This window comes from Protomyctophum parallelum, assembly GCF_964188405.1.
Source record: "Protomyctophum parallelum genome assembly, chromosome: 10".
Classification (NCBI taxonomy): domain Eukaryota; kingdom Metazoa; phylum Chordata; class Actinopteri; order Myctophiformes; family Myctophidae; genus Protomyctophum; species Protomyctophum parallelum.
This window is the reverse complement of record NC_139704.1, coordinates 36,498,170-36,525,649: the sequence shown is the minus strand read 5'-3', so window position 1 is coordinate 36,525,649 and position 27,480 is coordinate 36,498,170. Positions and strand designations below refer to the sequence as shown.

Sequence of the window (27,480 nt, the reverse complement as noted above, 5' to 3'; positions counted from 1 at the left end):
GTTAGCTCAGAGCCTGAGATGGCTCTGCGTTAGCTGTAAAAATCCATAGATTAGCCGCACCGTTGTATAAGCCGCAGGGTTCAAATCATGGGTAAAAAGCCGCGGCTTATAGTCCGGAAATTACGGTACTTTTGCATTCACTTCATGGCATGTATCTGTGTTTGTGCGCCTTCCTCCTCCAGGTCCTTTCCACTCTAACGTGTGTGCAACGCTGGGTTTGTGTGAACATCGTGAAGCTGTTGAAGGAGGAGAACACTGTGCCGTTCATGGTGCGTTACCGCAAAGAAATGATCAACCACATGGATGCGGATGCTGTCCGGGATATCCAGCTGGTGCTGGACGAGTTGTGGTAGGGCTCCCTGCATTCTGAGGCAGTGTTTACAGTATGGCTAGACAGTTGATTGCAAATGTATGTTTCGCATACATATGACGTTGTGACGAAAAAAGAGTTGAGCCAGAAGGCAAAGCTCTCCGTCTACCGAGCAATCTTCGTTCCTACTCTCACCTATGGTCATGAAGTGTGGGTCATGACCGAAAGAATAAGGTTGCGAATACAAGCGGCCGAAATGAGTTTTCTTCGACGGGTGGCTGGCATCTCCCTTAGAGATAGGGTGAGAAGTTCAGTCACACGAGAGAGACTCGGAGTAGAACCGCTGCTCCTTCGCCTGGAAAGGAGCCAGCTTAGGTGGTTCGGGCATCTGGTTAGGATGCCTCTCGGGCGTCTCCCTAGGGAGGTCCTCGACGCACGTCCCACTGGGAGGAGACCCCGGGGCAGGCCAAGGGGCAGTCCGAGGAAACACATCGACTCACTGGCCTTGGAACGTGGAAAGTGGTTGAAGATGGATTGATGGATATTTACATATCTCGGTCTCTCTCTTGCATTTGTAAACGGAGCTATATCACATTGCAAAAACTAGCTTATAAAACCACAAAAATGTTGTTAGGAATTATAGTAATACACAATTACACATGTAGGCAAGGGTAGACTGGTACAGTACAACGTTTTAGAAACAAATAGCAGTAATCTTTCTAGGATTTGGCAGGCACTTGATGCAAAGCTTTTTGGGACAAATGGGAGCAAGTATTTAAAATAGTACACAAATCAAAGCAGCAGTTTTCAAAATGTATTTTTCAAAGGCAGTTGGCTCTGTTCATAAGTAGTTCTATGTCTGGAATCAACTCGGTACAGATACTGCAGGAATACAATATTGTATGATAGCAGTCCTTAATATAAGGTCTGTTGGTTGTATCCCATTCCCATTGGACACCCTTCTCCTGTCACAACATCTCATGAATCTTGCTGTTGCTTCATGCATTATTTGTGTACCTGATATTGACATCAGTAATAAAGGATCAGCAGGTAATAATTGAACATTGAATTATATACCTTTTCAGAGCAATGCCTACTGTCTTGCCATTACAAAATGATTAATAACCAGAACAATGTACTCAGACATTAGCCATCAGTCATCAGTCACGGTAGGGCTCCAAAGTCAAATGGAGGAGAAACATGCCCCTGCCCCATGAATACGCTGTATAGTCTGAAGATCAATTTCCACAACTTCCCCAACCCAAAAAATAGAATTGCAGATGTAAAACTGTCAAACGTTTCAGTGAAAAACTAAGGGATAATGGGTTCAACACAACAGTAGTCTCAAATTACTGGACCACAATGTTATGGAACAGCTGTGTAGGCATCTTATCTTTTTTCAAAATTGGACAAAGAAGTGGCGTTATTGCAAACAATCCCTGGAGGAAAAAAACTAAACTAAACACAGTTTACTGGCAGACAATGTCTCCACACTACATTTTAGTGCCGAGTACAGAGATTGAGAGAAGAGTCACACATTACCAGATAAAAAATAAAGGAGCTGCAAAAATAAAATCAGGAATATTTTATTTCCTGAGTTTAGTACTGGTATCATTCTCCAACGGATTCATATCTTATCACTGCATTAAATACACGTTATCAACCGTTATCAGGACGTTGGAATAATTTATGGCCATATTGGCCGTACTGACTTCAGCGATTTCAGCGATGGCGCTCGGCTGTGTTCACTTGGACTGCACGCATGCAGAGCGGTGCAGACTCCGCCACCATCTGGCGGAGTCAGGTTAGTGCAGACATGTCGGGGGCATGGAAAGTATTCTGTACCTATCGGTGTGTAACTCGAATGGCGCTGAGTCGGCTTTTATTTCCCCTTTTGTTTTTTTTTGTGAAGTATCTGCCAATACCTAGACTTGATCCAATCTGTATATTCTACAGTACATAAACCAGCTGCAGAGTGCACACAAAGTTAGTCGGACAAATACAATTTAAGGTACATTGAACACATTATTTGGAACACTTAATGTATGTAATTAAAATGTCTCAATAAATTGCTGTCTTGTCGGTAATGTCTTAATGACAGCTGAGCTCACACATGTAGACTGAGCACAGTGGGATTGAATGTATAAAACCTAATATGGCCATTCATAACCAGTGGTAAGTATTGCTGGCCACTAGATGGTGATAGAAGTCAAGCTATGAGTCCTGGGGGGCAAGTCTGTGTGAACACTGAACAGTATTAGATTTTGATACTTGAATGCCATGCTGTTGATGTATTGTTGCAATTACTGATCTGGTCTACACTGTGTGTGTGTGCGTGCGTGTGTGTGTGTGTGTGTGCGTGCGTGCATGTTTGTTTGTAGTGCTCTAGCGAAGAAGACCCAGTCTGTGATTCAGACCCTGAAGAAAGACGGTATTCTCACGTCTGAGCTAGAACACAATCTGAAGAGCTGCAGATCCGCTGATGAACTAGACCATGTGGTTGGTTGGACACACAACCATGCACGCACGCACGCACGCACGCACGCAAGCATGCACGCACGCACAGACGCACACGCGCACAAGGCACATTAAAGTGTCTGTGAAGTTCACAATGCAGCAGCTGCCATAGACTTATGTTGCTGTTTGATGCAAATGAGTTAAGGTCATACAGAGGTCCTGTGGAAGCCTGGAAGGGACACCACAGGGCCATTATGAGTTGTGATGTCTATGGACGTCACTAACGAATAGTTTTGCATTCATTTAGCTGATATCATTATCTGGTTAATTAACGGTTATTAAAATGAGATGCACACGCAGATTAGACAAACCCAACCCATGCGGAAACAACAGTCGGACATGTGGTCGCACATGCGCTGCTCCCGTGCTTGCGGTTAAGGTTCGGTTAGTAGTTTGAGCCTTGAGGTAGGTTGTCGGTCTAATGACAGTCAGACCAACAGTAGGTCTAAACTAAAGCCTGTTCCCGTTAAAACAACACATTGTATTAATTCTCTAGTCGCCTAAGGCTGACATTTATCAGAGCATATACAGAATGGAACATTTATCAAGAGCATTAAAAATAGTCTTGTCAGTGTGTGACTTGTTTGTGTGTGTGTGTGTGTGTGTGTGTGTGTGTCTCTGCCTCTCCTCTCTGCGCAGTACTCTCCCTATAAGAAAGGCAGTAAGCTAAGTAAGGCACGCAGGGCCAGGGAGCTGGGTTTGGAAGATGCTACTCTATTGCTGCTGGACAAACCACACACACTGGACCTGCGTGGTTGGGTTAAACCGGGCACTGAAGGTAAGACATGCAAGCGTATACAAACACAGGGGACACGTGCACAGTAACATCCTCAGTGATGGGTTGCTTTGGGGTGGCCCAGGCGTAACATTCCTGCCCACTACCTCCCTGGGTTTGAAGATTCCGTGGTGCCTCAGGCTTAGCGGGGCACCCATGTTTGCGGGCGGATGGCCACGGTCGAGAGGGCACATTTATTTTGGCTTAATGTTATTGTTACTACTGTTACTACGGTTCTTTGCTTGCGCATAATTCAGGATGACTATTTTTGAGTGGTGCTATATTCAGCTATAGTGTAGATTTTCGTCCTACACAAACATTAAATTCCAATTGACAATGAATGGAGAATTTACGTCATATGTGGACGAGCAAATCGGCCATTTTTGTCCTACACGAAGTAGTAAATTCCCAATGACAATGAATGTACGATGATAAGAGCGCCCCTCACTTCACACAGGTGTGATTTTTATGTATTTGATAGCCGCTCCTATTTAAAATGGGTGTTTAATATTTGTGTTGTCTGAACAAACATTAAAAATGCCATTGACAATGAATGGAGAATTTACGTCATATATGTGTCTGAGCTAATCGGCTGGGTGGGAATCCTTGGCCAATAAGGGACCACCATTCTCGATGATGATTTACGGTGATTAAAGCGCCCCTCACTTCACACGGGTGTGATTTGTTTTGTTCACGTTTGCTGAACCGAATGCCTAAATGGTAAATTATAACCCAGAGGTATAGCGATGATTTTGTAATGAGCCACTAACATCGACCTGAGCCTCCATTCAGAGAAAAAAGGGTTTTTAACCCATTCTGGGCGGGAACCCCTTTTGGTGATTTCAACATTACCGTATGTTATAATTTAGCTGTTGAAAAATAGCAGATCTACAAGCTCATAGCGCGCTCTCATAGACTGTAAAAAAATATGGACAAAGCGTTCTCCGGGTCTGATATGGACGGAACATTAAGCCTGCCAGTCCTTGAACTGTAAGACGCCATCTTTCTAGATCCGTTTGGGCCCAGCTGGCCATTGGCTGGCTCCGTTTGGGCCCAGCTGGCCATTGGCTGGCCCAGACAACGAGGCGGGACTGCCCCCCTTCTTCTTCGTTGGTTTTTATTTTGACTGAACGGGGGGTGGCGATCATAAACTGTAACGGTAGCCACGCCCCTCAGAACATACGCAACTTTATGGTAATTTTTTTAATAAATGGGACCATAATTTTCCAAAAAGAATATTATGACATGAGAAATTAGACTTTAAACTAGTGACTGGAAGCAGAAAGTATTCATGACCATGTTTATTAAGGTAATACAGTCTAGGTGAAGTTGGGCCCAAATACATGGACTTCTATGGGTTTTTTTGGGCCCAATGACAGTGCCACAACAGGCCATTATATGAACTTTCAGGAAGTCCCGATTTCCTTAGTGGCTTCACAAAATATCTGTCTGACTGCCCCCCTGGGCGCGCTACGAGCTTGTAGGTCTGCTATTTTTGAAAAATCGTTAAAATGTGGCGCAAATAATTGAATAAATATTTCAGAGCGAACATTTTTAACTAAAATATTTGCTACATGGGGGGTCTCTGGAACATCATATTTTGAGATGGGGGGTCCGTGACCCAATAGAGATAATTCTGGGGGTCCTTGACATGAAAAAGGTTGAGCACCACTGACAAAGCCTTTTTGTTTTAATCGACCTCAGTCCAAAATGGGATAAGGTCGCGGTTGAAGTGGCGGTGGACTGGGGGGGAATCATTTCATTGACGGACCACAGCGGAGCAGAGCGTTACCTAGCGACAGGGACGCTGCTAGACGGTGGATATCAGCGAGACCATTCTGAATCAATAAAAACCTAAAAAAAACAAAACATGTGAAACATGTCAACGGCAGCTATAGCACCCTCGGGAAAAATCACGCTGAAACACATCATCAGCAGTAAAAGAGTTTTAATCAAAGCCAATTCCTGCATGTTAATCTAGATACTTGCAATATATAGTGCAAGTGAGGGAGTACGAGTACAAACTAGTAACTACATACATGGGCATTGTAATTAAATGTTGCATCTGTGTGACTTCTGACTGTTTATTTAATTGCCAGAAGATGGCAGTAACAGTCCACACACAGCATAGTTTTCACTTTGTGTGTGTGTGTGTGTGTGTGTGTGTGTGTGTGTGTGTGTGTGTGTGTGCGTGTGCGTGTGTGTGTGCGCATGTTAGGTTTGTCCTCCGTGGAGGAGGTGTCTACAGGTGTGGAGCAGATTCTGGCCGACATGATAGCCAAAGACCCAGAGACGCTCACCTATGTGCGAAGACTGTAAGCGTTCCCCTCTTTTCTTTATCTTATCAACCTATGTTTTATTATTTGTCACATAGAAATTGCATTAATTAATTGCTGTTGTGCGCTGCAGCCTGCCTCTTATTACCCTCTGTAATTTATGCACAGTACATTTAGTTTATTTACTTAGCACATAGTTATAAAAAAAAAACAACAACAAAAGGGTATGGCACATCGTACGTGCCATACCTGAGGCTGATACCCTAAACATCTTATATATACACACACACACACACACACACACACACACACACACACACAGTGACATGCATCTCTCCCTCTCTCTCTCAGGTGTGAGAACAGTTATGTGACCATCCAGTCGTCCGTGTCCCGATCGGCGGTGAAGGAGCAGAGTCAGAAGCAGGCTCAGGGCCAGGCGGGGCCGGCCGGGGGCCCGCGTAACAACAGCAACAACAACAACAAGAACACGGCGGCCAAAGACTTTGACAAGTTCCACCTGTACCACGACTTCACGTGCAACATCCAGCGCATTCAGCCTCATCAGGTAACGCGGCCCCCAGCCCTGTTCATATACTGAAAAAGCTATGTTTCTACTTTCTATGTCAGTCGTTCTTCGACAGCAGGGTGCTTATTATAACCTATACTTTAATATTTATGCTGAAAACAGAAACTCCCTCTAGTGCTTAACCCATTTTGGCCTGACCTCGACATTTAAAAAGATTCTTCTAAATAAATATTTTCACGATTTTTAAAAAATAGCTAAATTATAACATCATCATCATCATACTATAATTCAGCCAATGTCTGTCTGTGTGTGTGTCTGTCTGTCTGTCAGTCTGTCTGTGTGTGTGTCAGAAACACTGTCATAGCTCCACACTGCCTGCACCAAATCACTCCCACTTTTCACACATAATTTACCATAATAATATGGAGGTCTTCACAAAGCCCTTTTTTCGATTTGACACATTAATGATTAATAATGAATTTATTAGTGAATAAAAAATGCGAAAACGCACCCAGGGCGCAGTACCCACAAGGGGCGCAACGGGTAAGGGCTAGTAATGTTTAAAACCCCAAATGGGGTTCCCGCCCAAAATGGGTTAACAATGAAATACACCAGGCAGCATAGTCACCGGCCACGTCTATCAGAGACCTTTGCTTTTGGTTCAGAAAGACAGACAGACGGATGCACACACACACACACACACACACACACTGTCGGAGCTGCACACCTCCAAAGTTCTACAACTGTTTTCTTTTGACTTTTCTGTGGGTTGATTGGGTTCCAAATGGCCTCTTACCCTATCCAAAATGTTCTGTCTTTTTTTTTTGTCAGTTCAGGGTTTCTTTGCTTATAATACAGTATCATAGCAGTGAGGTAGGACATTAAGGGCAGAAATGGGGGCAAACGCATGCAACACAGGTCTCCAGCTGAAACTGCACCATGGACATTGCAATTGCACTGGAGACATTGCAGTCTAAGTCTGTTGGTGACGCACTCGCATCTAGTCACCTACTGGGCAAAAATAAGCAATAATTTGCAAACATTTTATTTATTTATTTGTATTACTGTATATTGTAATACACTTTGTCTCACTCCATCTCTTACACACAGACACCTTACTGCATGCCACTTCTGAACCGCTAGCCATGTCAGTTGCAGTTAGCCTTGTCCCGTTTATCCGCTCTCTCTCTCTCTCTCTCTCTCTCTCTCTCTCTCTCTCTCTCTCTCTCTCTCTCTCTCTCTCTCTCTCTCTCTCTCCCTCTCCCTCTCTCTCGTCCTCTCCCCCTGCAGTGACTGGTGCTTTACTCAGAGTTCATGTGTCACCAGTGCTCCCCATCAGCAGCTGGCTGCTTCTCTGCTGCCACCACCACTGCGCGCGCACACACACACACACACACACACACACACACACACACACACACACACACACACACACACACACAGCCCTGCCACTGTGCCCCGCAGACACACGGGGACACACATGCACACCCTCCAATTCCCTCTTTTAACATATGTGACATGTCCCCTGTCGACATGCCATTGGATTAGGAGGCTTTGATTGACAGGTGCCCTCCTGCTTTGACAGCTACTGCTGCCAGGCCTTAATGTGGCGGGCCCTCAGAGAGAGAGAGAAAGAGAGAGAGAACACTGATGAGTGATGCAAGGGTACCTCTTGGTCCATCTCTCTCTCTCTCTCTCTCTCTCCCTTCTTTCCTCTCCTCTCCTCCTTTCTGCTGCACTGCGTGTACTGTGAGGCTGTTAATTCGATGACACGCCCGTTGTCATGCGTCATTAGTCGAGCGCCGGCGTCCGCTGTAGCCCCGGCTTTAGCTATAGCGGGACTGCGGCTAAAACAAACCTTTTCCCGAGCTCAAGGAGTTGTCAGGCCAAGCGGGTGGTGGTGGTGGTGGTGGTGGGGTGGCAGGTGGGGGATGTGTTTTGACAGGAGGCGTGTGTGTGTGTGAGCATATACGCTCGCCCATGCTCCCTCAAATGCATTATTTTTTGTTAAGGGCGCCCTAGCCAACGGTTTGTTAACCCATTCTGAACGGGAAACCCGTTTTGGTGTTAGCATCATGTCGTGCTTTAGCTATTGAAAAATAGTAGATATACAAGCTACGAGCTTGTAGGTCGATTTGAAAAATCGACAGAACGACTGACATTTTTAGAATCTGATCTCGAGTCAGAATGGGTTCATCACACCAGTGTGTGTCCAGTGGAAACCTCGTATGAATCTGATCTCGGGTCAGAATGGGTTAAAGGCTATATGGACGGAGGGGTAAGGAAGGGCGTTAGAGCGGCGGTGAATGAATGAACATCTAAAGCTCTGCGGCGGCAGATGTTAAAAGCCTTTGTGTGGCCTTTGGTGCCACAAAGTGTCAGTTTGCCAGCGCCTTGTGGGATTGTCAGGCATTTGGAGAAGAAGCACATGTTGAATTGCTTTGGTTGGCAAAAGTGTGTTATAGGACTTTACAGTGCAATGTCACGTCGTATAATAATAAAACAATGTTTTTTTTGCCTTCATAGGAAGGTAGAAGTCATAATTCATTGGATGATTTTTTAGATGATTCAGTGGTCGGACAGTGAGTCTTATTTAAAATACATTATTTGAAAATATTGTAGTTTTCCCTAGCACGGTGTGGAAAACAGTGCTAACATCACTTCAAACTAGGGCTGTCCCGATTCCGATCGCGTGAGCGGAAATCGTGGCCGAACACGTTTTCAAAACGTCGAAATAAATAAACAGTTTCCTGAAAGAATATATTCAATAGATTTGTGCCACATTTTCACGATTTTTCATAAATAGCAGACCTACAAGCCTCTGAGCTTGTAGATCTGCTATTTTTCAATAGCTAAATAATGCCAACACCAAAGCGGGTTCCCGTCCAGAATGGGTTAAATCCACATTATGATATTAGACTGGATATTGTACTATTGTGATCAGGGCTCCAGCAACTTAATTTCTTATGGTGATACTTAAAATGTAATGAGGTCGCACCGGTGATACTTGGAAATGTGCGAAAAAAAGAAAGAAAAATGATCCGTTAATTTATTTATTTTTACTCCGTCTCAACACTGAGGCACGGGCGCCGGGCGGCTATTAGTAGTGCGATAATAAAGTATTACTTTCTTTTGGCTCAATCGAATCCCCTCTCTTTCTCTCTCTATCTCTATCTCTCTCTCTCTCTCTCTCTCTGCCTGCCTGCAAAGTCAATGCAAAGACGATAATTGCACAAACAGGCGCAGCGCGACCTGCCGCGGTACAAACTGGACGAACCGAGGAGAATATATATTCAGGTGACCTGAATATATATTCTCCTCGGTTCGTCCAGTTTGTACCTGAATCAGGTCTGAACGCAGTTTATCCGACACAAATTAACTAATCTTTCTCAGCTGTACAATTTCACTGGAGCGCAGCGCCCATATCTAAACTGCATGATGATCAGTCATGATCTACACAGACAGCCGACCATAGACTGTAAGCTCCAGACCCAAACAATAAGTGAGGAGGTAAACTTGTTTGATTAAACATATAATGTGCCACGAAAAATAGCTTCCAAAGCTTGTTATGTTTGCATCGAGGAGGTAGCCTGTGTCCATACATCCATACATGATGATCGGCCAACAAAAGACATTAATCTCCCTCCCAGTGAGTGAAGAGCACTGATGCCTGATTTATTCTTCGTCGTACAAAGTGTGTGCTGAAAATGGCTGATCTACAAGCTCACAATGCGTCGCGTCCGCGACATGTTGTGAGCTTGTAGATCAGCTATTTTCAGCACACAGAGATATGCAGGCTCTGAGAGCGTTTAGAAACTTTTGCCTTCACAATAAAAGTATACAGCTTTCACAAGTTGGCCAACTTGGCCCACGAAGACAAGGAAAAGGATTAAGAATTCGGTGGCATTTCACACAAAAATATTATAATAAGGAATTAATTTGGATAATGGTAATGGGATATTGTACAAATTGTCACTTTATTAATCCCAAAGGTTTGGACTGCATTTAATTTTCAAAACAAAACCTTAAACTGACTTTCTGTGTGTGGAATATAAATATTGCCTTTATTGACTGAGTGACTTTGTGTTGGGTTCAAACCATCTACAGTGTTTTGAAGTATAACCAGGTAGGTTGCTGTTTTTTACACAGTGACCTTTGTAGGGGGTTTTATGATTCAAACCTTTAATGGTGGAAACCACTACAAAAATAAATGGCGCCCTATGTGGGGGCATGATAAGATCATGTAATAATACCACGCTATACAAAGAAAAAAATGGTGCTACCTAATTTCTGGTGGCGCTACCAAATGAAAAGGTAGGTGGCACCAGTGCTACCTGTGAAAAAGTTAGTCTGGAGCCCTGATTGTGATATAATAATAAGTAAGTTAGTAAGTAAGTGTTCTATAAAAATATAAAATGTCGGATCGGGAAAAATCGGCATCGGCAGACACTCGATATCAAATGATCGGTTCGGGAGCAAAGAAACGCGATCGGGACATCCCTGCTTCAAAACATACAGTAGAAATCCTAAAAATCTTGAGTCATTTTTAAGCCGAGTGAATTTGACTCAGAAATCCTATATATGTCTGTCTATCTGTGTGTGTGTGTGTGTGTGTGTGTGTGTGTGTGGGTGTGTGTGCGTGGCTGCGTGCGCGTGTGTGTGTGTGTGTGTGCGCGTGTGTGTAGTGGAGATGTACATAATAATAATAAACCTTTATTTATATAGCACCTTTCAAAACGAGGTTACAAAGTGCTTTACAGAAAAAAATAACATCAAATGCAGTGCACACCATAAACAACAGTTGACAATAATAAAAATGAAGAACAGGCAATGTACAGAAATGCAGTAGGACATGTAGTGGAGATGTCAGGCGCAGACATGATTCCATCACATTTGGTTTGAGGCCCCCCAGGGCCAGTTGACAGCAGGGTACAGGTTTACCTTGTAGCTATACAGGGTCGGTGTGCTGCTGGAACAACTTGTTTGACTCCTCAGAGGGAGATTCTTTAATGTGATTTGTGTGATCAAGCGGTATAGTTGTAGTGGTGGCGGTGGTGCTGCAGTTGGAAGGCAAGCCTTGAGCGGAGGCCGGATAAATGGAACTGTTTCATCAATTAAACACTCCTTTTGATGAGCAGGTGGGGGAGAAAACCCTGAGTACAATCACTGCTATTTTTATGTTAACATTTTAATTTAACTCTGAGACTGTACAAATTGTAGCCAAATATCAGGTTCCATTTTGTTAGAATAAAATAGAGTAACGTTTGCAGTCACTTCCTCTCCTCCACATTCTTTGAGTTCTCAAATCTCCTCTTCCTTTTTAAGTCTACTTTCCCGCTGATCCTAGAAGCACCTACACTTTTAAGACATTTTTTATATCTTGCGAGCACCCCCCCCCCCCATTTTGTTACATTTGTAAACTCACACCATTTGCTTTTTTTTTTAATAATATTTGTTTTATTTGGAAAGAGCAGTACATTACAGATAGCATTTTCACATATGACACACGAGCAATTCCCAAGATTCTTTTTTTCCCCTTTCTTTCCACCCCTCTTCCCTCCCTCATCCCCCCTCCATGTGGCTCCAACTCCAATGTCTCTGTATAGTCCTTTTTCATATGACATCAAGTCCACACTTAAACAGGGACAAACAGGGCAATATCACTTCGGATTGTAACATTTCAGGAGGACAAAAAGAAAAGAGTGAAACTCACACCATTTGCACACAGATTCCGATTTTGTCACGCGAAGAAAAAAAACACGTTAAATAGTACCGAATGGCCATAAATAAATAATCACCTCGGACTCTGTGTGCAAGCCAAGGCTTTTCAGAGTTATAAGTGGAGATGCTCCGATAATCGGCCAGCGATCGGTGATCGGCCCGATATTCACCCTGATCGGTAATCGGCATTTACCCTATCTGGAGTATACACGATTTAAGTGGTATAAATGTCAATCGGACATATAGTATAACATCATTTAGCGTTTGTGTGACAGGCCTAAACATTCTCCCCTTCCTCCCCACACACAGGAACAGTTTTGACGTGGGTTTTGACTATATAATCATTTTGGAAATATTAAAATCTGCAACATTTCACAAGATCAATATCGGTATCGAACAACAATCGGTGATCGGTATCGGTCCCGAAAAACCTGATCGGAGCATCCCTAGTTATAACTTAACCCATTCTGACCTGAGATCAGATTCATACGAGGTTTCCACTGGACACACACCGGTCTGATTAACCCATTCTGACCTGAGATCAGATTCTAGCTCGGTGGCGCGCTATGAGCTTGTAGATCTGCTATTTTTCAATAGCTAAAGTATGACATAATGCTAACACCAAAATGGGTTCCCGTTCAGAATGGGTTAAGGTTACAGAGGATTTTACTGTGTGCAATTGTGTTTCATAAATACACTAATGCAGATAACCCAATGTTTACCACAAATTTACGCAAATGCATATCATTTCTGGTTGTTTTCTCAGTCAGTTACAGTAGCCCATGTATCATACAAACGGCTGTGGGCAGCAGCCTGAATTCTACATGTTTTATTTACAGCACTATAATTATCTTTAATGTGAGAACAGTGTCTACAAAATGAGTCATGTTTGTAGACATAATTAAATGTTGTTCTTTTCAAAATGCTATATTTATTTAATTTTTTGCAGAATGAAAACTAACTATTACTAAATGTTCTTTCTCACAGTGATACAGAATTTGTATGACTGACAGCTGACCAAGTCAGTCCTATCTTAAGTTTGGAGATAAGACTTTAACCCATTCCGGGCGGGAACCCCTTTTGGTGTTTTAAGCATTACGTTATACTTTAGCTCTTGAAAAATAGCAGAGCTACAAGCTCATAGCGCGCCACCGAGTGGTACGCTATGAGCTTGTAGGTCTGCTATCTTTGAAAAGTCGTGAAAATGTGTTGCAAATCTTTGAATATATATTTCAGAGTGAACACTTTTAACTAAAATATTTGCTTCTGGGGGGGGGGTCCCTGGAACAACATATTTTGAGATCCGTGGCCCAATGGAGATAATTCTGGGGTTCTTGAGATGTAAAAAGGTTGAGCAACACTGACATAGAAACATGGGGTTTTCAGAAAACTATTAGGATTTAGAAGCCTTTTTTTTTTAATCGCCATCAGTCCAAAATGGGTTAAGTTATCTCAGTACGAGGTGCTTTTCTTTAAAACAAGCAGATCAGGTTTATTATTTCTGCATAACGGCTGTTGGGCTATCTCTGCCCCCATGTTGTGCGTGTTTGTTTTTCAAGAGCAATGGGAGAGACAGGGAGTTGGGAGAGAGAGAGAGAGAGGGAGAGAAATAAAATGATCTCTCTCTCTGAGCGCCACAAGTATTTTCGTAGAGAGGGGTTTGTCGTGGGCGGACCATAATCCCTTGCAGCGAGCGCTTCTCATCGATATTTAGAAAGTCAATATTGACCTGGACTCACTCTGCCCCCGAAGAATAACACTCAGTAAATGTAGATTACATTCCTCATGTTTTTTCAATTATCTCAATGTTTTATCGAGAGCGTAATACATTTAATATTTATCTTCTATTTTTCTTATGGCTCCTCTTGTTAATAACGCCGAGCCTAAATGTGATCACCATTTCATCACTCTGTCTAAATTAAACGATCTGATATGCAGCTGACAGCGTTTGGCTGCCAAATACCGGTGAAATATATGTTCGTATCAGTGCGTCTTTATCTATGAGCATAATTTAATAGATGAAGTTTGGAGCGTACTATTTCTTGGCTTTACATAAACATGTCTTGTCAGCTGTACATCTTGTCATCAACACCAGAGCCTGGACTGAGTGTTTCAAAAGGTCACAGACTGACTAATAAAGAAATATTGCACAGTTCCTTCACATACTGGGTCTAGAACTTTACCATTCTACAATGTACTGTATAGGAGGCCACTGTCTGCTGCCAACTTTTGAGAGGTTTAATTGTCGTGGAAGTAGATGGAAATGGCACAACCTCTCCAATTTGTTTCACTGTTTGTTGTAAATGTTACTTTAATGTAAGTGTAAGTGCTCATGAAAAAAAGAAAACAAATGTTCTCAGCGTACGAGTTGAAAAGGCCAAATTCTCTGGTGCACATTGTCTGCGCACGGTTCTCAGTGATATGTGTTAAGTATGATATGAGATAAGTTACAATGAAGCATAGAGGAGAGGTGGCGAGGTTGGGGGTGTGTTTGCCCAATGCAATTCATTCTGCTAGATACAAACAAATACAAAAACTGTATTAACAGTTTCCGTGCTTTGAATGGATTACTCCAGGTTAAGGTCGCTGCCATATCGGACATACGCAACTTTTGTTTTATGTGTTTAATCCGCCGTAATGTAATAATTAAAAAGAAAATCCGTCTTCGCCGCGGAGAAAGAGAGTAGGTGCATCTGTTTTGATGAGGGAAACGGAAATCGTCACATGCTGTGGCTGCTAGGGCTTCTGGGAAATTGAGGCCAATGCAAACGAATGGGGTTCAACGCCTCATGGAGGAGGGTCCTGTGCTGCGTCTTCCGGGTGTACCAGATGGCGGGTGGTCCGGCCGTTCATAACAAACGGGGGAAGCTTTTTTCGCTCGATTTTCGCGGATTAAAAGCCCAAATAATTCAGCGTATGCTCTAAAGGTAATACAACAATCTCGGCAGTGAAGGGGGGTTGATTAAAAGTCTGGTAAATCGTTTTCCGCAGTCAAACTGTTAACAGTAATAGCAAATGTTAATACATTGACACATAAAAAATGTCTTGATATAACGATATTCGATTTTAATCAATGTTTCATGGCATGCCTTCATCAAACATCTTGTCTGTATTTTCCGCGAGATTAATTGAAGTTTGGCTATAGATTAGGTTTGCAAGTGATTCGCTGCTGTTGCTTTGAATCCACGTGCTGCGGTTACATCTCTGACGTGCACCACTTCCGTCCAAGTCAAATTACACATTGAGGCAGACCAGAATGATGCATTGCTTAAGTGTTCTATTCAAGCACATGTGGCTAATTTTAAGCACTTGTGAGCTTGTGTGTCTGCTGTCTATATCTTCCGTGGCTGCACGTGCATGCCTGATCCGTCAGATGGATATAGATGTGTCGATGACAGGATTGCTTTAAAGAAGGGGCGAGAGAGAGAGAGAGAGAGAGAGAGAGAGAGAGAGAGAGAGAGAGAGAGAGAGAGAGAGAGAGAGAGAGAGAGAGAGAGAGAGAGAGAGAGAGAGAGAGAGAGAGAGAGAGAGAGAGAGAGAGAGAGAGAGAGAGAGAGAGAGAGAGAGAGAGAGAGAGAGAGAGAGAGATGAGAGAGAGAGAGAGAGAGAGAGAGAGAGAGAGAGAGAGAGAGAGAGAGAGAGAGAGAGAGAGAGAGAGAGAGAGAGAGAGAGAGAGAGAGAGAGAGAGAGAGAGAGAGACCCACACGCCCTCACTTGGGGGCAGATGGCGGGATGCTGGCTGGCAGGGGCTTGTCTGCTCTAGTCAGGCTTTGGACAGGGCTAAACCACCTGTCACTGTCCCTGTGGCCCATCTAAATGCACACGCACTTCTACCTACCTACCTCCCTCCCTCTCTGTCTGTCTCTCTTCCTTTGAAATCATCCTCTGTCCCTCAACACTGGCCAAGCGGCGGACAGAACGTTGAGAGACATACAGACACATTGGCATTTATTTGACTACAGCCATGAAGGACAGTGGCCGGCCACAAATGAACACAGACTGTCGGTTAAGGCAAACCCATTGCTGAGTATTTTTTGAGTGGCAATGGGTATAGCTTTCCCTGCAGCAGGGATGAGGTTTGGCAAACCCACCAATTGAGGGTTTAAATTGCAGCGGGATTTAAGAAAGCACAAAATATATTGGAAAAATACAGGGTTGCAGTCATGTTAGCAGAAAGGACCATCTGTACTGCCTAGGAATGCGTAATATAGAGGCAACAGAAGTGGGTCATTCTGCTTGTAGAAAATGATGGGGTCGACAAATGGGACAAAATCATTGTGGATGAAACGGCGTGTTCAACCACCAATGTGATTTTCCCCTGGTTGTTCACAAACTTGCTTCATATACATTCTATCAAAGTGTCTCCTGTGCCCTTTGGCGTACAGTAATACTCCTTGTAAATACAAAATTAAGATATTTCGTTCACTGTCCTTGAGTGTGACTTTCAGTGTCACAATATAGACATGCTGCGGTTTGGAGAGTTGAAGCGTCTCTTCTTTTTAACATTCCAGAAAAGACACATTCTGTTTTACAGATGACCTCATATGGGTTAAAAAAAATAAAGAAATCACACCCGTGTGAAGTGAGGGGCGCTCTTATCATCTTACAGCATCGAGGAGGGAAATCGGTATAGCTCTATTAACATTAGGCCTGACTTTCGCTCTGAAATAATATATATTCAAAGATTTGTGCCGCATTTTTACGAATTTTCAAAAATAGCAGACCTACAAGCTCATAGCGCGCCACTCGGTGACACTGTTTGTGAATCAAACCGTGTCAAAACAAACATTAAGTTCTCTTTTTTGTTATTTAATGGCATTTGTTGGGTACAAGATGACGAAAATGTTTCCTTCATTGTCAATGGCGTTTTTTAAAACAAATGAAGAACGACTGACATAGAAACATAGCTTTTTCAGAAAAGTGTCATTTTCAAACAGACATTTTTACAATCTGATCTCAGGTCAAAATGGCTTAAAATGGTTCATTATTTGTTTCCACCACTTGGTATTCCTGTCTTTGTCTTCTTCTGTAGCCCTTCTTCTTATACAGTACATTCAGCAAATGAAATTGCACTCCTTAAATCTGTTCCTCCTTCCTCCCTCCCAATGGTATACGGGGTGAAAAGAGACTTCAGCTTCCTTTTTGATGAAGATCGTAGGAGAAATCTCCTCTCAATCAAATCCGGGCCACCCGGTGACCCGGGGGACATGCCAAGAGAAGAGAAATCTTAATTTTCAGGATAATTCTGAGCTGCATTTAATGCTTTCCCCTGCGATGCCATTAGCCTTGTTTTATTTGAGTGCACATAGGGTGTGTGTGTGTGTGTGTGTTGTACATGCATAATGGTTGCAGCAGAAGCAGCACATCGGTGCCGGTTGTTGATGAGTGGTTAGTGGTTGTGGCATGATGTGTATGTGCGTGCTGGTGGGGAGGGGCTAGGCCTCGCGGTGGCGGTGGCACGGTGGTGGCATTTGTCAGCTCCGTTCTTCCGCTTGGGCTCCAGATTGACATCTTGTTTCTTGACCCTGTTCCGTGGGTGGCGGCTAAAGGTTCCCCACTGAAAAGGTCAGACACTTAGTACTGTTTTGCTTAACAGCAAGCAGCAGTTTTCTACGGGGAGGGACAGGAGCAACACAACAGCAGGCTTGGCCACGGATATAGGCCTCAGCGACGTTACTTAAGTGTGTGTAGAGATGGGATTCTGTGTTTGTCTGTGGATGCAGTTGTGCATTATAGTGTTTGAATGTACAAGGTTCAAGGTTACTTTATTTTTTTCTCCCAGGGGAGAAATTTGTCTTGGGACACACGGACCTGCAGCATACATAAACAATACAATACATAACAATACAGTACAAAACAATAAGGCACATGTACACAGATGTGCTGTTCAGAATCAAGACAGGAAAACAAAACAAACAAACAAAAACAGACAGCTCAGCTCAGGCACGTTGTGGAACAAAGGACACAGTTATACACACATACCAAAAAATAAAATACAAAGATAATATACAAATATGGACACATTCAGTTTGGTGCTTGAAAGTCTAGATGGGTTAACAACTCCAGAGAAAATTAAAGAAAATAAAGTTATGCATATACACGTCATACCTTTTTAAAGCAAATTCACAAATGCAAAAAGGAATGGAAAATAGTAGATCAGCTATCTTTGCTATTCATTGTGTGACGAAGTACAGATGAGTATACTAAATGATTTGTGTTTGTGTGTGTGTGTGTGTGTGTGTGTGTGTGTGTGTGTGTGTGTATAGACCCTAGCTATTAACCGCGGTGAGAGTCTAAAGATCCTGACAGTCAAGGTGAACATTCCAGACAGGGTGAGGACTGACTTCATCAGTTGGTGCATCCGCAACAGGTCAGACACACACACACACACACACACACACACACACACGCACACACACACACACACGCACACACACACGCACACACACACACACACACACACTATCTGTAAGTCCATTAGAAGTACAAAACAGATTCATATAAAATCACAAAGGTTGAATTTGAGCCACGGATCACCGTTCAATGACATTCGCGTAGTGTGTGCTGTATAAAATAATCTGATCAAATAATCAGGCCCAATTATCCTGTAGTGTGTGTGTGGTGCTATCAGATTTCAGATTGAAAAAAGTCGGGTAGAAGGAAGCATGAGTCTGTTGCTCTCCCCTTGTCCCCATATATGGGGACTAGGTTGGTGGAGGGTGTGTAGAGCCCAGGATCACATTAGATGATTGACACAGGGGTGAAAAATGGGTTACAAAATCGTGGGATAAAAAATATATTAAAAAAAGAAAGTCGGGTAGTGTAAGGCCACCAGACTTTATAATATTTTGTTGTCGTTGGATAATATTTTGTCCATAATTCCATGCTGTATTGATGTTGGTACCATTAGAAGAGATAACAGGCAAACGCTGATCAAAATAATAAAATCTTCTACATTCTCTAATTCTAATTAAATTAAATAATGCAGATGTTTAACAATAAATGTACTCTTGAGATTAAACAAAAATGGAAGATCTAAACATATGAGGGTCCGTTTCAACTCTATATTTTAGCTGAGGACCACCTGGAACCTCCTCAAGGACCACTGGTTGAGAAACCACTGGATTGGTGCAATCTATTTCTATGCACCTTCATGCTGGGGAATGAACTCTACTGAATGTGCTGACCCCCGTGTGCCATAGTGACAGTGTGACATAACAGCTGTGTGGTTTCATAAATCACAATACTGGTAGTTTTGTGTAGTTATACAAAAATATATATGCTATTTTTGTATTATTTTCTATTGCAGATGGAGAACAAAGACCTTCGCCACATTGGAACAGAATAAAATGATTGAAAATGCCGTGGAGGACTCTTATAAAAGACTGATTCTGCCTCTACTCACCAGGAGCTACAGGTGTGTGTGCGAGTGTGCGTGCGTGCGTGCGTGCGCGCGCGCGCATTTGCACACACGATACAATGAACACCAAAACTGTTAACCAGATAATAACAAACAACTCACATGTGTATTTCACCTCCAATCTGTAAATATTAATCCTAGACTCTCTCTCTGTCCAGGTCTAAGCTGACGGCAGCAGCAGAGAAGGAGTCCATAGCGATGTTTGTGAGGAATCTCCGTCAGAGGTTACTGGTGTGTCCAGTGCGTGGCTGTGTTATCCTGGGAGTGGACCCGGGCTTCAGACACGGCTGCAAGCTGGCCGTCCTCTCCCCCACTAGTGAGGACTCACACGCACGCACGCACGCACACTTGTAGTTGTGTGCTCACCAGAACCCGATCCAGGGCCAAGACACAGAAACAAAAGTGGGGTGACAGACAGGGCTCCCCCTCCCTATGGAACACACTCCCCCCCCCCCCCCCCCCCCCCCCCCCCCCCCACCCTCGCCACGTTTTAAACCACTCTCAAGACCACTTTCAAAACCCACCTTTTTAGCCTCCTCGCATTCCCTACCTAATTCAAGCCCCCTTATTTGTTTGTGAAGTGACTTACTATACGGTACATGTTATGTACTATTATTATGTATTTAGTGTACACATTCATAGTCCAGGCCGTACACTTGAGTGAGGGAGGGTAGACACTTCTTGTGAAAATTTTACGTGAAATTCACTATTGGAATTGTTTACATATTAGTTAGATCATTGCTTCAGAAGGTAGAGTGGCCATCTTGGAGTCAATGCATTCTCACACCCAGTTTTTGAGTGGTGCAACCACTCCAAGGAACAGCAATGTCCGTGTTCACCCATGTACCCATGTGTTGGTTAATGAGCACGAGTATGACTATTAGTACCAGTAGGGGCGCTGTTGTGCAGAAACAGAGAGAGAGAGAGTGCTGCACTGTTGCCTGCTAATGAGAGAGAGAGAGAGGAAGGGGGGGGGGGGGGGGGGGGGGGGGGGGGGGTAGTTGCACCACTCAGTTCACACGGGTGTGATTTTACTATGATGATGAGCTGGGCAACAACTGATGTTGTCAGATGGTTGACGTGTCGTGTTGCATGGTCGGTAGATGCGGACATTGCATCGCTCCGGGCACGTGTATACAGTACATACATGCAGCGGCTTGGCTAGCGACTCGATTGGGCATGCCCCACAGGAGTCAAGTCCGCTTCTGAGGGTGCGCCTGCCTCGTTACTTGTATTCACAACCCCCACAGATATACGATGCCGAAAACAGTACTTGCGCTCTGCTCGCGCAAGTACTGTTTTCGGCTGCGTATATCCGTGGGGGTTGTGAATTGTCGGTGACACGCTTGGCCAATCAGGGGTTGTGTATTGTCCTTGGTGGAGTCGCTCGGGCCAATACAAATTCAGGGATTGTGTATTTTTGGTGGTGTCGCTCGGGCCAATCAGAGCGCATGTTGTCAGCTTGCTGCGTACGCCGGTGGCTCCTCAACCCGATTGGATTTGGTCCGTATGTTGGTGGCGTCGCTCGTGACGTAAGTCACGTAACTATGTATGTCTGTGTGAAAACTGTGGTTCCAGGGGACAACACCGACACATGTGGAAGACGTAACCAATTGTAACCCCATTGAACCCTGATTGTGGTGAGAGATATAATTTGCGCGCTCTGCTCGCGCACAAGTTAGGCCATCCATGGCCAACTTGTGTGCGAAGCGCAAGTTGGCATCTCGACAGAGTGCATTTCTAGATGATAAATGTTTTTTATACTGTCATGTCAGTTGGATCGTAGTAATCAAAGGTTCCTTGGTTTGCTGAACTGCTCCCGATGATGGTGCCTTGGATGGTTGCCTCTGCCAATCGGTGTGTGTGTGCGAATGTGCGTGTGAATGGGTGGTTACATCCACCCGTTCACATTGCAAAGCGCTTAGCCCATTCTGGACGGGAACCAGTTTTGGTGTTTTAACTAAGCATTATTTAGCTATTGAAAAATAGCAGATCTACAAGCTTGAGCTACAAGCTTATAGGTCTGCTATTTTTGAAAGAAATCGTGAAAATGTGGCACAAATCTTTGAATATATATTCTTTCAGAAGACCTATTATTTATTTCGACGTCAGGCCTGAATGGGTTAGGAGAAAGGCTATATGAATGCACCATTTAGGGCTACTAACTATACACAGCGCAATATCTGTCATTTAATTAGTCGCGTAATTAGCCATAAATCCTAGCTTATAGGTAATGCAGTATGTGTGCTGTGTGCATTCATGCATGCCTGGAACGCCAAAGGCCGCAGAGACGGGATGCCAGTTGACACGTGACAGCCTCAGTGGGTGGGGCTCTGTGTGTGTGTGTGTGTGTGTGTGTGTGTGTGTGTGTGTGTGTGTGGTTCTCGCTCTCAGTGGGTGTGGTTACCCACAGTGTAGGGGTAGGTCCCTCCCTCTGGGCAGCTGATTGTCTGCCCCCCCCCCCCCCCCACACACACACACACACACACACACACACCACATACACACACCATACCAGGCTTTGTCAGGTATGATGGTGCCCCGTGGGTCCAGTCACATCACTGGGCATGACAGGTAGTCAGGCTGTGATTTCCGCGCGTGGCGGAACAGTCCAAGCAGGAGAGATGTGAAATGGGAGTTTGGGTGTTATTATCTCGTAATCTCTTTTCTCTCTTAAGTTAAAGGGTCATTCCACTCATTTTCAACATTTTACGATGTCATTAATATACCTTAGAGCTGTTGTGTGGAAATAATAAATAAAAAAAAGTCTCCCCATTCTGTGTTTCCTAGAACTAGAGGTCTGAAAAAAGTTTTTTAAAATTATTTCCACAGCTCTAAAGGTGGCCTTACATTAGCCGATTTTTTTTCAATCTGAAATCTGATAGCACCACACACCACAGGATAATCGGGCCCGGTTATTTTATCCGATTATTTTATGCAGCACACACTACACGCTTTTAAAACTCGGGCGCAGCGCACCCAAGGATTCTCGGCCCCGAAGGAGTGGAGAGGAGAGGGGGAGAGGGGAGGGGAGCTGAGGAGGAGAGGAGAGGGGGGTTGCGGGGGCAGAGCAAATATCGGGCCGATCGCGCTGTGAGCGGCCCCGAGCAGATCGCACTAGACGATAATTTATGCCCGAGAATCGCTCCCGATTGAGTCGGGCACCCCCCGGGCATCAAAAATGCCCGATTATCGGCTTAACCCTCTAACACCCGCATTAATTTCTACTTTAAAAAAATAGATTTTAATAGATATTAATGACATAGTAAAATGTTGAAAATGAGTGGAATGCCCCTTTAAGACCTCTGTGCTTTTAGATCAGTGGTTCCCAGGCGTTTTTGCCCATGACCAAAAAGAGAAATCAGATGTTTGCCCGGGACCCAAACTAGTGCAAATAGCAGATCTACAAGCTGTCAATTCGTCGCTTCGCACTGCGTTGTGAGATTGTAGCTATTTTCACTACTTCTCTCTAATTGATGGAATTTCTTTGATTTGTCTCATTTTTCATAATCCATCCTGATTACGATTGGCTTCCAAAGTTTGCATGAGTGGTCTCTTCTGAACGAAATGCCTCGAATCATGAACGACTGTGATTGTCGTGAAACTTTGCACGCATACAAATGTTGTATGTTGGTGCAATAACTTCTTCAACATAAACCCCTACACTTCTACAGATTCCACTCGCCTATAGACACGTTCAGAGACGGGTCCCCTGGTCGCAGCCGACGTATTTCCTGTAGCCGGAGACGACATATCTGCGGTGTAAACAGGCTGGTCTTCCACTACATTGAATGGTAGAGTGACTGATGTTAGTCTGCTCAAACGTTACTCTTTTACCTGCTTGCTTAACACCAACAAAGATGCCCAGAACATCAGGATGAACCTGTGTAGTTTATGGCTACTCCCACAGTAGTGGCAACATTCAACTTCGATATGCTCATACTAAGCATTTAAAGTATGAGGTTTAAAGTACAGCAGCCTTGTGTTCATTCATACAACAGAAGTATTGGGTATTGGGTAAGATTGACATCAGGACCTTTCACTGCTTCGTCTCAAACATTACTCTACCGCGGTGGATATTTTGACATTCCGTTTATTTTATTTTTTTATGTTGCCACTACTGTTGGAGCAGCCATAAACTACACAGGTTCATCCCGATCCCGAAGCAGATAACAGAGTAACGTTTGAGCAGACTAACATCAGTCACTCTACCATTCAATATGGTAGAAGACCTGCCTGTTTCCACCGCAGATATGTCGTCTCCGCCTACAGGAAATGCGTTCGCTGCGACCAGGGTGTCTCTGAACGTGTCTACTGTATATATTGACTGAATTCCAAACTTTGCTGTCCCACAATAACCTGACCTGGTGGAGACCTGTGCTCCGAGGAGTTTCTCTCTTTCATTGTCACTCTGTTTACCGCTGCTCTCTCATTGTCTTCCTTCTTCTCATTATTTCCATAATGGTTCCGTCCCTGTCTGTCTTTGTCTCTCAGGTCAGATTCTTCATACAGATGTAGTCTTCTTGGACTCAATGCACAGACCAGGCCAGCAAAGTGTGGCAGACAAACTGCGCCACCTCATGCTTAAATTCAGGTACTGCAGCTCATGGCAAGGTGTATTATTCATAGTACTGAATGCATTTGCTGTATACCGGTATGTACAGTACTGACCATTTTAAATGTGATGCATGAAAAATGAGGTGCACGATAAAATCCCTAGATTCCATTGGACACCTTTGGAGTTAAATTACCACTGCAAATTCTGTGTGCAGTTGACATACCATGGTTGGCTTGTTCAATCTCATCAGGGTCCTCCTACCCCCTACTTCATTGATATACTGTAGGAGCTGATAGACACAAGGGGGAAAACCCCACTCAGTGGCACTTTCCATTGTCTTCCTACTATTAGGGCATTCACTTCTAGTCATTTTTACTAGTTGACTATTGCCTAGTTTACTATAGTCGACTAGTTGTTTAACTACCTATTATGTAAAAAAAACTAGAGCTGGGACTCGATTAAAAAAAAAAATCTAATTAATCAGAGACTTTGCGATTAATTAATCTAGATTAATCGCATTTTAATCGCATATCATTATTTGACCCGAGAACAGTAAGAAAGCAATTTTTTCAAATGGATTTTGGTATACTAGTGAATCAATGAATAGTGAATACATAAGTTTAAGCTTAATAGGGGTAATAATTCTTTTTGAATAATTGCACACAACTGTGCTGTAATCCACGATACCATCGGATAGCCTTTTAAATCCTATTTCCAATCCACGGGGACAAGCAAAGTGATCTCAGCGGCTTCCCCCAGTCTGGTGAACTGTCTGCGGTTTCTGGTGGTGTTATTGTCTGAAGAGGACACGGACACTTGGTGCGCAGGTCCGTCTGAAAACTGTCCAGTGACAACGTTCCGCGGTGAAAAAAATAGTGCGATTAAAATGCGTATTTTTTTTTAATGCATAAATTTTTCTGTAGTTAATTAATCGTAATTAATCGCAATTAGTCCCGGCCCTAAAAAAAAAAAACATATATTTTTTAAATAAATATTTGTACATTTAAAAACGGTGTACATTGGTGACTATAACTATAATCTACCTGATCTTGAGGCCTCGAAGAAAAAAACTAAAACAAAAATATATATTTTAATAGTTTTTTTTATCGACTAGTCAACTAGTACCAACAAGGTTGACTAGTGGATTTAGTAATCGACTAGTAAACAAGTGGACTAGTTGCTTAACCCTTGGCCTACAATTAACGGAAAAAACTGAATTAATCTAAAAATCTAAACCTCCCGTTAACGGAATAAACGGAATGACAATCAATATCAGTTATCGGGGGGTCAAAAGAGCAGAAATTAATATTTTTTCGCTAATATTAATATTTTTGGATGTAATTTACCAAAAAACTGCCGAAATCCGCGTGATCGTGCGCTATCGTGCACGTGCGCCGTCTCTATGTGCGTCGCTGTAAAAAATGTGATATTTTGCGATCTTTTGGGGTTGATTTGAGGTTAATTTGACTTAGTTATGAAAAATATAGCATTAGCTTAGCAATCCGGACCAGCCAAGCTATTGACTAGGGTCAAAATACTACAGGATGTTGTTGATCGTTGAACCGGAAGTGACTTAGGAAGATTCGTCTATTTTGGCCAAAATCAGCGTAATGGTGCTTTCCCGCCATCTGGTGGCGATTTGAGAGAATACACTTTCAATGAAAAAAAAATGAAAAAACATCTTTTCAAGCCACCAGATCTTTCTTGTATGTTAAAACGATGAATTAAAAATATGCCAATTTGTTACCCAAACTAAAAAATTGGGACTGGCAGTCCAAGGGTTAATGCCCTACTTCCTATGTGTCCCTGCATCCTCTCCATCCCAAAGCTGCAGCAAGGTGGTGATCGGCAACGGGACGGCGTGCCGCGAGACGGAGTCTCTATTCGCCGACCTCATCAGCAGACACCACTTCCAGCCCTTGGATGTTTCGTACTGGTAAGAGAAAAATGAAAACGCACCGGGCGCAGATTCACCTTAACCCAATTAGGCCTGACGTAAAAATAAAATAAAGTCTTCTGAAAGGATATATATTCAAAGAATTGTGCCGCATTTTCAAGATTTTTCAAAAATAGCAGACCTATACAAGCTCGTAGCGCGCCACTCGGTGGCGCACTATGAGCTTGTATTTTTCAATAGCTAAAGTATTACATAATGCTTTAAAACACCAGAATGGGTTAAAGCCTCTCTAAATTTCTAAATGTAATTTTTTTTAAAAGAGAGCAGATCTACAAGCTCACTTGTCGATTGGTTATTTACAGAGATGGTTTTCTATTTTTAACATGATAATGTACAAAACATCATATTTAGACGTATTCATCAGCATTTATCTATTCCATTTACCACAACAACTGATCAATACATTATAGACTTGAGGACATCAGGTTGGATCATGAGGGAAGCGACAAATAACTTCCCATACCTACTGTATAACCAGACGGCAGTTCAGGAGGTAGAGCGACTGTTTGGACAGAAAGCTTCCCTGTTTGATCCCTATGTTGCGTGTCTTTGAGCAAGATACTGAACGCTTAACAACCCATTCTGGGCGGGAACCCCTTTTGGTGTTTTAAGCATTATGTTATGCATAGCAGATCTACAAGCTCATAGCGCGGCACTAGATATTTATTATTAGCTATTTATTAACTATTTTTTTAATCGTGAAAATGTGGAGCAAATCTTTGAATATATATTCCTTCAGAGCGAATGTTGTTTCTGGGAGGTCTCTGGAACTACGTATTTTGAGATTGGGGTCCGGGACATTTACATATAATTCTGGGGGTGCTTTACATGAAATATTGAGAACCACTGACAGAAACATGGGGTTTTTCAGAAAACTGTCAGGATTTAGAAGACATTTGTAGAATCGTCATCAGGTCTAAATGGGTTAACTGCTCCGTCCTGATGTTGGTGCCTTCCATGGTTTCCTCTGCCGTCGGTGTGTGAATGTCTGCGTGAACTGTTGGATATAACAAAACTTATTGTAAAATGCTTTCGATAAAAAGGTGCTATATAATAGGAATTTAGGAAACAAACTGCCTGTGTGTGACTGAAATGGTAATGGCACTGGGATTCCCGGGTGCAGGGAGGGAGTTGTCTGAAAACTTCGGAGGTACTGCTGGCATTGCCGTTATGCAGCATACTGGTTTCTACTGGTTTTCTCTCGCTCCTCTTCGGTTTCGATACATTTTTGAGTGGTGCGACCACTCTGTTACGGAGCTTTGTGTGTCCCTGGCTGGGTCTGTCCCTGGCTGGGTCTGTCCGAGCACGAAAATAGTTTTTGGTTTCTTTTTCACAACCAAGTGTCACTGTTGCGCAGCCAGACACACACACACACACACACACACACACACCCACACATTAACTGTATATATGATGATTT

General features: G+C 43.3%; 1 protein-coding gene across 2 annotated transcripts in view; it reads left to right on the top strand.

Annotated features, from left to right (window-relative positions):
- Positions 1 to 27,480, top strand: part of srbd1 (S1 RNA binding domain 1) — a 94,558-nt gene that overhangs the window by 5,846 nt on the left and 61,232 nt on the right. For both annotated transcript variants that reach the window (XM_083775678.1, XM_083775677.1), the window contains 10 exons: positions 183 to 349; positions 2,692 to 2,809; positions 3,467 to 3,605; positions 5,821 to 5,917; positions 6,230 to 6,443; positions 18,392 to 18,495; positions 19,435 to 19,542; positions 19,704 to 19,861; positions 24,040 to 24,139; positions 25,932 to 26,039. In XM_083775678.1, the coding sequence (XP_083631804.1) occupies positions 183 to 349; positions 2,692 to 2,809; positions 3,467 to 3,605; positions 5,821 to 5,917; positions 6,230 to 6,443; positions 18,392 to 18,495; positions 19,435 to 19,542; positions 19,704 to 19,861; positions 24,040 to 24,139; positions 25,932 to 26,039 (1,313 nt within the window). The remainder of the gene's footprint in view (positions 1 to 182; positions 350 to 2,691; positions 2,810 to 3,466; positions 3,606 to 5,820; positions 5,918 to 6,229; positions 6,444 to 18,391; positions 18,496 to 19,434; positions 19,543 to 19,703; positions 19,862 to 24,039; positions 24,140 to 25,931; positions 26,040 to 27,480) is intronic.